Here is a 10,222-nt window from a genome sequence, read left to right on the forward strand (position 1 = left end):
GAAAATATTTGCAAAAGACACATCTGACAAAGGACTGTTATCCAAAATATATGAAAAACGATTAAAACTCAACAAATAAGAAAACAACCCAATTAAGAAATGAACGAAAGACCTTAACAGACCCTTCACCAAAGAAGATATACAGATGGCAAGCTCCACATCAGATGTCATCAGGGAAATGCAAAATAAAACGATAGTGAGATACCACTAGACACCTATTAGGATGGCCCAAATCTGGAACACTGGCAACACCGAATGTTGGTGAGGATGTGGAACAACAGGAATTTTCTCACTAATTGCTGGTGGGAATGCAAATTGGTACAGCCCAGTTGGAAGATAGCTTAGCAGTTTCTTACAAAACTAAACATACTTTTACCATATGATCCAGGAATGGGGCTCCTTGGTATTTACCTGAGGGAGTAGAAAATTTATGTCCATACAAAAAACCTGAACATGGATGTTTATAGCAGCTTGATTCATAATTGCCCAAACTTGGAAGAAACCAAAATGTCCTTTAGTAGGTGAATTTATAAACAAACTGTGGTACATCCAGACGATGGAATGCTATTCCGCACTAAAAAGAAATTAGTTATCAAGCCACAAAAAGACATGAAGGAAACTTAAAGTGAAAGAAACCAATCTGAGAAGGCTACATACTGTATGATTCCTACTCTATGACATTCTGGAAAAGACAATGTTATGGAGATGACAAAAATATCAGTAGTTGCCAGGGGTAGGAGGTGGGGAGAGATAAGTAGGCAGAGCACAGAAAAATTTTACAGCAAGGAAAATACTCTGTATATTATAATTATGGATATATGTCATTATACAGTTTTCCAAACCCACTGAATGTATACCACCAAGAGTGAACCCTTAGGTAAACTATGTACTTTGGGTGATTACGATATGTCAATACAGGTTTATCCTAGGTAAAAAATGTACCGTTCTGGTGTCTGATGTTGATAATGGAGGTTATCTATGCATGTGTGGGAGCAGGGGGTATATGGGAAATCTCTGTACCTTCCTCTCAGTTTTACTATAAAACTAAAACTGCTCTAAAAATATAAAGTCTTTAAGGGACTTTCCTGGCAGTCCAGTGGTTAACACTCTGTGCTTCCACTGCAGGGGGCAGGGTTCTGTCCCTCGTTGGCAAACTAACATCTTGCATGTCACAAGGTCAAATAATAATAATAATAAAAGTCGTTAAAACGTTGAACAAATAAAGGCCTGGCACACAATAGAATATATATTGCCTCTTTTCTCGTTCTTTCCTTATATTTTTCTTTTTCCTTCCCTCTTTAAATGGATAAGGTTGGACTCATTAATTCTTTGGTTCCTTCAAACTTTGGATGCTTTATTATGCCTTTGATTCCTTCTCCTCACTTTCATGTATCAGCTCTTTCATTTATTTCTTCTTCTTCTTTCTCCTCCTTTGCCTCTTCTTCCTCATTTTATTCTTCTCCTTCTCTTTGTCCTTTCCCTGTTTCTGTTTCTCATTTTGTATCATGAACCAAGCCATGTGGACCATAAACATTGAGCTTAAAGTCCCCTCAGCTCCAGCAGTCTACCAGTTCTATGATTTTTTTTTCAGTTATCTTCTTTTTCCCTTTATCTTTCCAGTACTTATAAATTACTTAACTTCCCTGGGCCTCAGTTTTTCCATTTGGAAAATGGAAACAATAATGGATTATTATAAGCATCAAATGAATGAAGTAAAGCTGTTAGCTCAGTGCCTCACACAAAGGCTCCAAGACACTATTAACTTTGCTCTCGTTTGACTTTCTGCGAGCCCGGGATGAAATAAAAAACACTATAGAAATGTTAGTTTATTTTTTTTCCCCCTAAAGTATCACAGTGAATTGGAAAGTTGGCTCCAGGTTTGAAAAGACATGGGTTCCAGGGAAAACTATGAATTCTTATGAGCCTCAATTTTCTGATCTATAAAATGAGAATAACAATATATGCCTTCCCTCCACCTAGTGTTTTTTTCCTTCCCGGGAATTAAAAAAGTCAATGTGTAGGAAAGCATCACCCTATAAGTACATGTGGTAATCATGACAGATGGTGTTCTGGAGCCACAGTGGGGATGCTGTAAAGTTACGAGGATTCAGCGGGATACATTTTTAATTTTAAAAGATGCCTGACCTACAGTAAGCATTCGATACATGCTATAGCTATTACTATTTCCTTTACCGTGTCCACTCTTTTCTCTAGATCCTCCAAAAAAATGAGTGGTTGCGCTACCCAGGTGATCTCTGCTGCTCAACTTCTATTATTGATTGTCCCCGTCCTCTCACCTCCTCATCCCACCAGGCTTTTTTCCTCCTCCCCCTCTCTTACGATCACAGCTTTCATCTCGCCTCAGGCACCCCGTGCAGCCAGATGTCCAGATCTCAAGCAGCTTAGAACTGCCGGGACTGGCCTGAGACCTGGAGTTTCCTCCGCTTTTAGCGTCTAGCACTCTTCCAACAATAAAGTTTTATTGAAAAAAGCCGAAGAAAAGGCGCCCGTCCTTCTTTCTGCAACAGCCAATCAGAGGGCAGAACGCCTGCTTCGCTCACGGGAGCTTCAGCAGTCAGAGGAAAGGGCGGGGCATGTCGCTCCCGAAGCCCGCCCCGTAAGAGCGGAAGTACGGCCGGAAGCCAGCCATAGAGTTTAGGGGCCAGAGCGGCCCTGCAGGGAGTTGGCAGGAAAGGCTGGGAACAGCTGCCGGAGGTGACGGAGCGGTGGCCCCGCCCGGTACGCTGGAAGACGAAGCTTCCAGGTAGCTGTCCGCAGGGTCTGACCCAGAGTACGACGGGGCAGCCGGCGGGAGCCCACGGTCCCTGGGCGGCCTCTTTAAGGGAGGGGGCGGAGCCACGTGGAAGGATCCCGAGGGTGAGGTCACGTGCTGCGGGGCACATGCGGGGCACAGTGGCGATTTGAGGGAGCGTCGTCGTTGGGGTGGACACTATGTGACGTCCCTCCCCCCACTAAGACCTGTGCCTTGGGGTTCAGTGGGGTGCACTGGTGGGACTTGGGGATAGGCCCAGGGATGGGGGAGGTGGGCGTGGCAACCCTGTGTCAGCCAGGCTGCCATCGAAGTGGCTGAATTTAGGATTCCTAGATCCAAGGGTTAGACTGCTCCGTCTCTGATTCCTCGTTGCAAAAGTGGCTCAATGCCTCTGCAATAGAGGTCCTAGGCCTTGTGCTTTCCATCCTCCCCAGTTCAGGAACCTCCAGCTTCACATCCTCTTTCCTTGCAGCTCCAGACTTCCTGAGCCCAGGTACCCCCAGCTCAGTGCAGCCATGAGTGCCGAGGTGAAGGTGACAGGGCAGAACCAGGAGCAATTTCTGCTCCTGGCCAAGTCGGCCAAGGGGGCAGCGCTGGCCACTCTCATCCACCAGGTGCTGGAGGCCCCTGGTGTCTACGTGTTTGGGGAACTGCTGGATATGCCTAATGTTAGAGAGGTGGGTTCTTGGCCTGGATAGCACCCAGGGAGGCTTGGGGCTAAAGTTTGAATTTGAGAACGGGTGGTCAGGGCTCATTCTGCAACCCCATAACCATTCAGTTGAACAAGAATATGGTGATTATTAACTGGCAGCTTGCAGAAGTAAGTAGGCAAGTAAACCTCTTAATTCCCCTTTGGAGATGAATGATCTGTAAAACCCAGTATTTTTCATTTTTAAGCAAAAGAGCCTGTGATTCAGAATAGGAGACCTGATTCTAGCCTGTCTCCATCAGTGTCGTAGCTCTTAATAATCATACTGCCTTGATCAGGTCACTTTTATTTTAGGGCTAGATTGTCTTTTAAAAATGGACCTGAGGGGGGAAAAAAAAAAAAAAAGGACCTGAGGGCTTCCCTGGTGGCGCAGTGGTTGAGAGTCCGCCTGCCGATGCAGGGGACATGGGTTCGTGCCCCAGTCCGGGAAGATCCCACATGCCGCGGAGCGACTGGGCCTGTGAGCCATGGCGGCTGAGCCTGCGCGTCCGGAGCCTGTGGTCCGCGACGGGAGAGGCCACAACAGTGAGAGGCCCGCGTACCTTAAAAAAAAAAAAAAAAAAAAGGACCTGATACTGCCCTTCACTATTGTTGTAGAAATCAGATGAGATTATGGGAAAGTATAAAGTCTGGTACAAGTGGAAGGAATGAATGTGAAATTGGCATGACCTGTTCTCTCCCGTTTGCACCATATACTAATTCACTTAAGTTTGATAAGGTAGAAGTTATCTTTTTCCCAAAGACACATGGCAAGATGCTAGGAACGCAGCAGAGAGAACTGTTCACAGAGAAGTGGCAGAGTTAAGAGTTTAAAACCCAGAGTGAGTAGGTTGCCAAGATGGGTGACGCCAGCCGAAGCCCTGAGATGTTATGACAGTGGTAGGTGGACAGGTATGAGTTAGGTTTTTGAGTGCCAGTGATTGAGTCAATGAATTTAGCCTTTTGGAATCCTTCTGGTCCGAAGAAAACTGGCTGCCTTCCTTCCCTGCTCTCCTCTGCAGTGGAATTAAAGAGAATCAGGGTGAAGGAATAGAAGTGTGTTTTGGGTTCCTGTTCAGCACTCTGCTAGTCATCTGGGAATACCAGAAAAGCACAAGATACAGTGCTCCCCTTGTGAAACTTACGTTCCAGTTGCAGAGAGAAGATGAATGGATATCCATGCGTAAATCATTTATTTAGCAAGGATTTATCAGCAGAGCAAACTTACACGCACAGCTCTGCTAGACCTAAGTGGGATACCAGAGACCACATCTGTAATCTTGTTGAAAAGAAAGATATTCTTAGGTAACAACCTTAGGTGGGCTTCGACTGACTAAGTGGGTGATCAGTGGTAGGAGAGGAGGTCTGGGTGGACCGGCTTGGGTGATGAAAGCTCCCGGGTGAGGCCGGTCTGAAGCAGAGGCCACAAATCCCAGTGCCTGCTCAGTTCGTGCAGCCGTGAAGGGAGTGAGGCTGAGGCAGAAGTCTTTGGTGAATTGGAGGGTACAGCAGCCCCCCTAAAGGTATTCAAATTCAGAAATGCTAAATATACTCTAAGGACCAGACAACACAGTTTGCAGTGTTTGGGGGGTGTGCGTGGTGTGTGTGTGTGTTAGATACTAAACACTGAAAGTTTTCAACTCTGAGTTTAGGGTAGGAATTGGAGGCAGATGGAGCAAGAGGACATTGCGGACTGGGGGGATGGTGTAAACAAAGGCCTGGAGGCGGAAGTGAGGCCTTCCTGTGGGGAGAGTGGTCAGAGAGGCAGAGAGCTCCTTTCGGTGAGCTGGGAAGCTAATGTTGGAGGGGAAGGCTGGGGCCAGAAAGTGGAGCTCAAACTGGGTAAGGCTGGGAAGGTGGAGAGAGAGGCCCTTCCTGTCACTTCTTCTCTCCCATCACGTTCTCACAGCTGGCTGAGAGTGACTTTGCTTCCACGTTCCGGCTGCTCACGGTGTTTGCTTATGGGACGTATGCTGACTACTTAGGTAACGGAGGGGCTGGAGGTCTGGAGACTGGAGGTGGGAGAAGGGCAGTTTACCGAGGGACTTAGAAGAAATTCCTGGGATACCCGACTTAGATCCCTTAAGTACACAGGGTCAGGGTCAAGACCTGAATTGGCATGGAAAACTCAAAAAAAAAAAAAAAAAAAAAAAGGCAAGGGAAGGAGGCTAGGGCTTTCCACAAATGTGAAATCAGGATTTCTTTGTCTTTTTTTTTTCTAGCTGAAGCCCGGAATCTTCCCCCACTCACAGAGGCTCAGAAGAATAAGCTTCGACACCTGTCAGTCGTCACCCTGGCTGCCAAAGTCAAGGTGAGTGACAGTCCCCCCAGTCCTGAGGCGCAGAGAGCCCTTCTGTATCTCCCTTCTCGAGGGTCCATCTGAAGGGAATGGCATTGGACAGCCTTTGACCACCGTGTTGCTTCTTCCTGCCTCGCCCCATGCCCCTCCAGGGTCTGTGTCTGAACGCTGTTACCTGCGGCCTTTGGGGCTGAATATTATTCTCCTAGTTTTCTATTTTGTTTTTCTTTTTCAACCAACTTAAGTTCTAATTAAAACACCTTTTACGTTTGGGGTCAGAATAGCAACTAGGATACCGCTCACTGTCGTTCAGCAGCCCCTCTTCCCCCCGCCGTAAAGTCCTCTGCAGACAGCCGCGGCATCCAGAGCTGGAACGAAGCTCTCTCTTCTGGGGAGGTGCCAGCTTCTGTTTGCTAAAATAAGAAACACGTAACCCAGGGTATTCCCTGGAGGTCCACTGGTTAGGACTCGGCGCTTTCACTGTGGTGGCCCGGGTTCAACAATCCCTGATCGGGGAACTAAGATCCCGCAAGCTGTACGGTACGACCAAAAAAAAACAAAAGAAAGAAAGAAATACATAGGCCAGAAGTGTCTTTGTATATCCAGCTGGGTTCTGTTTTTGTTAACTCTCCGCCTCCGCCCACCTGCGTCTCCCAGTTGTTACTGACTCTCGGCGTGCTCATGGTTTTACTTAAACCAGGCTGTCTACTGCAAGATGCCTCTTTGGAGGTAGACGGAGTATAAATGGTAAACAGAGTAGCTCCAGACCTCTCCCACACCACATCCTCCCATTATGTCAAGCTCATCTTGACCAGGTCCGTGCTGTGTCCTGAGCTGGGCCAGAGGATGGACATCCAGGCAGATGTCCCCCTGGGGTGGGGGGGGAAGGGAGTAGGGGAGCATATGTCTTTTATTTAAGATTGTTCTTCTCACGTTGTTATTTCTCAGGTGGGAGTAGTTTTATTTATTTTACCTTAGAACCAGCCTCTTAGAGGAAACGATATAGGAGTAGGAGCGGAGGGTGGGCGGGGGGTGGGGGAAGGAGGGAAGAAGAATCTTGGAAGCCCTTCTCTGCTGCGGAACCTCACAGCCCCAGCCCGCCCTCGGGCCCCAGTGTATCCCATACGCAGTGCTGCTGGAGGCCCTGGCCCTGCGGAACGTGCGGCAGCTGGAAGACCTCGTCATCGAGGCCGTGTACGCCGACGTGCTGCGCGGCTCCCTGGACCAGCGCAACCAGCGGCTGGAGGTTGACTACAGCATCGGGCGGGACATCCAGCGCCAGGACCTCAGTGCCATTGCCCGAACCCTGCAGGAGTGGTGAGACCTGTGTCCCGGCGCCGTCCCTTCTCTGCTCGCCCCAAGAAAGGGAGGGATGCTTTGGAGGGGGGCGAGTTGGGCCGGGAGGCAGAGGTGGAACCCAAGAGGATGAAGGGGAGTGAGCTCGTTCCTCCAGAGGCTTCTGAGGGAGAAAAAGAGTGGAGGAGGGCCTGGGGGGCAGGAGGCCGGAGGCGCGTCCTCGATGCAGTAACCGGGGGAGGGAGGGGGTGGTACTCTTGAGCGCACCCCCTGCGGTGTGGATCACGTGTCTCCGGCTGCATGCAGCCCCCTGGTCAGTGAGCAGCCCTGTCCACAGGCCACGGGCCTCTCCCGCTTCTGTTTTCTGTGTTCTTGTCTGACTTGAGCTCGTTAAGACACCTCCTCTTTTTCCTCTTTGCCTCCCCCACCCTGTTTTGGTTTTAGTTCCTACTCCCATCTTGCACATCACTCCGGGCACTTCTCTCTCCTCCCGTATCTTACCTGAGTGTCCTGCTGGCTCCTGGGAGTATTGTCGCAGGTGGCTCCCAGGTGCCCTGGCAAGGCTTCTGACTCAGACAGGGGTCTGGATGGCCAGACGTGGGGGTGTCTGCGAGTCTCTCTTTCGTGAGCCTGATCACAGCCCTCCTCTGCTGACCCTCGTTCCCGCAGGTGTGTGGGCTGCGAGGTGGTGCTGTCAGGCATCGAGGAGCAGGTGAGCCGCGCCAACCAGCACAAGGAGCAGCAGCTGGGCCTGAAGCAGCACATTGAGAGCGAGGTGAGCAGGCGGGCGTCCGGGCAGTGATGGCCGCAGGCAGACCAGGTGGGCAGGGGCTGGCAGGTTCTGGAACCTTCCTCGTTCTCCCCACTCCTTTCATCCTGGTAGGTCGCCAACCTGAAAAAAACCATTAAAGTCACAACAGCTGCCGCCGCCGCGGCCACATCTCAGGACCCCGAGCAGCACCTGACGGAGCTGAGGGAACCGGCTCCAGGCAGCAACCAGCGCCAGCCCAGCAAGAAAGCCTCGAAGGGCAAGGGGTGAGCGGCTGCGGCGGAGCCGCCGGCGTCCGGGGGCCCTGCTGCTGCTTCCTCGTCCCTCCCGTCACCTGCGTGGGGGTCGGGAACGGGGGAGCTTGCAGCGCTGAGGGGGTTCCCTGCAGCCTCTCTCTCTCTCTTCCCCTTGCCAGGCTCCGAGGGAGCGCCAAGATTTGGTCCAAGTCGAACTGAAGGGACTGTCGTTTCTTCCGGGATGTGGGGTCCTAGCTGCCTGCCTGCCCCTTAGGAGTCCTCAGAGAGCCTTCCTGTGCCCCTGGCCAGCTGATAACCTAGTTCATGACCCGTCACCTCCCTTCTTCTCTCCCACACCCCCAGGCATAGACCACACCGTCTCTGGGGGGAGGCAAGTACAAGTCGTGTTTTTGTTGGTACTTTTTGTTTCACGTAACTTTCTTGTGTGTCCCATTGTCCCCTCTTCCTGCCACGCTCCCTCCCCTATTTCTTTAGGAGTCAGCATCTGTCCCTGTTTATTATACGTCACTGAGTGGGTGGGGCTGCCGTGTCTCCAGCATAACCCACACGTGATCCCTTCCCCTTCCTCCGCCCCAGCCCTGCATGCCCAGCCTCCTGCCCACCCGCCTGTTTGGGCAGCATCTGAAGAGCCATAGGGCTCCCACCTTTATTCCCACCCTGAGAGTTCTGGGAGCCATTCTAGGAGTCACTGGACACTCACATCCTAGAATCCTGTCACTCTGCAGTTGTTTCCTGTCCTCTCTCCTCCCCTTGGGTCCTGGGAGTGCTGCTGCTTCAATGACCCCAGAGCCTCAGGGCAGCTGTTTCTTGAGCTGTTGTGAGATGGTCCTTTCTTGGCCTTGGCTGTCTTAGAAAGCCTGATGGCAATCCTGGAAGGATTTACACTTCCTTCTGTGAGTTTTGTGTGGAAGGGCAGGGGATATAGATTGTATAAAAAGAGTATATATACGTATATCTATATATAACATGACACAGAAATAAATCTATGAGAAGTCTATCTACAAACACGCCCTGAACTGGGTGTCTTCTGTCTTTGGTGTTTGTGGATGGGAAGAAGGCTCATTCCCAGTTCACTCTAAAGCAAAGTGCCGGAAAAACAAAAGAACCAGGTACTGGAGACCTAGATCGTGGGCCGTTTGGCTCTGGCCAGATCGGCTCAGCATCTCGGCATTCTTTAAGAAGCAGTGGATGCTCACCGAGCACCAGCCTGTGGCAGGCTCTGGAGGTCCAAAGCGATGGGCACTGTCCCTGCTCTCAAGGAGCTTGAGTTCAGCCTGTTTCCTTCCACCTTATAGAATTGTAGGCGGAAGAGTTGATAGTAAACTTCAGTTTTTGCATCAGTACCACACAGGACTCTCCCATCTCAGTAAGAAGCAGCAGTCGGGCTCCTGTCCCCGTCCAAGGCAGAGCGTCCAAGCAGCATGTGCTGGGAGGATTAGTCTCCTTGGCTCAGCGCACTGCTGCGCACGCCCTAGAATTGGGAAGCTCTAGTGTAAGGGACAGCTGCCCCCCCCCCGCCCCCTCCCATGCATGAGAGGCGATTGCCTCCTGAGGGTCCCAGTGTTGACCGAGTTGCCCTCCCGAGCTTGTGCTGTCCTCTAGGTGGAGACGTAGGACAGACTACTGTTTACTGGTCCTAAAGGTGTCAGTTGTAGAATTGGAAGTAGGGGTAGATCCCGAGTTTTCGGTTAAAAGTGGTCCGGGTGAGCCAGTTATCTTGCAGGGCAGCGGAGACTGAATGGGACCAGTCCAGTGGGCCCTGTCTCGGGAATTGACACTGTTGGCCTCTCGCTTTAGCTTTGGCCTAGGCTAGCCTGTTGAGCCTGTTACATCTTGAGTCTAAGTCTCTGAAATAAAGCCCTTCTTCCTCCCACACCGTCCACTGTGCAGAAGTCACTAACTGCTGGTGCTTCGAGCCTGTGCCCCCTTTCCCTGCCCAGGCCCCATTTTTCTCTTGAACTTTAGTATCTCCTTTTCCTGTAAGCTGCTTCCAGCCCTGACTCCACAACTGCCCTGATCTGTCTAGTGCCGGCCTTCCGTGGGTGTCTCTACAGTCTGGTGTGGGCTGGGCTGGGACTGCCTGGTCCTCCACCCAAAGAGGGAGGAGGCGCCGTTCACAGCCCCAGGGACATGAACATGC

At 50.8% G+C, this 10,222-nt stretch overlaps 1 protein-coding gene across 2 annotated transcripts; it reads left to right on the forward strand.

Annotated features, from left to right (window-relative positions):
• Positions 1-2,702: 2,702 nt before the first annotated feature.
• On the forward strand, positions 2,703-8,994 carry COPS7A (COP9 signalosome subunit 7A). 2 transcript variants are annotated; one of them, XM_082849344.1, is made up of 8 exons: positions 2,703-2,764; positions 3,246-3,450; positions 5,371-5,446; positions 5,684-5,772; positions 6,875-7,077; positions 7,726-7,831; positions 7,940-8,091; positions 8,241-8,994. In XM_082849344.1, the coding sequence occupies exons 2-8, from the start codon at positions 3,289-3,291 to the stop codon at positions 8,278-8,280; spliced, it is 828 nt and encodes a 275-aa protein (XP_082705470.1). In that variant the 5' UTR covers positions 2,703-2,764; positions 3,246-3,288; the 3' UTR covers positions 8,281-8,994. The 2 variants fall into 2 exon arrangements, with proteins under 2 accessions (XP_082705470.1, XP_082705471.1); XM_082849345.1 differs by lacking the exon at positions 2,703-2,764 and adding an exon at positions 2,782-2,877.
• The last annotated feature ends 1,228 nt before the right edge of the window (positions 8,995-10,222 follow it).

The sequence above is a fragment of the Leucopleurus acutus genome, assembly GCF_964270905.1.
Source record: "Leucopleurus acutus genome assembly, chromosome: 11".
Classification (NCBI taxonomy): Eukaryota; Metazoa; Chordata; class Mammalia; order Artiodactyla; family Delphinidae; genus Leucopleurus; species Leucopleurus acutus.

What these genes read in the sequence shown, in the direction of transcription:
- COPS7A (XM_082849344.1), top strand. Translation starts at nt 3,289, where the DNA reads ATGAGTGCCGAGGTGAAGGTGACAGGGCAGAACCAGGAGCAATTTCTG. An exon ending in GACGTATGCTGACTACTTAG is followed by an intron (nt 5,447 to 5,683) that starts GTAACGGAGGGG and finishes TTTTTTTTCTAG; the next exon opens with CTGAAGCCCGGAATCTTCCC. An exon ending in AAAGCCTCGAAGGGCAAGGG is followed by an intron (nt 8,092 to 8,240) that starts GTGAGCGGCTGC and finishes TCCCCTTGCCAG; the next exon opens with GCTCCGAGGGAGCGCCAAGA.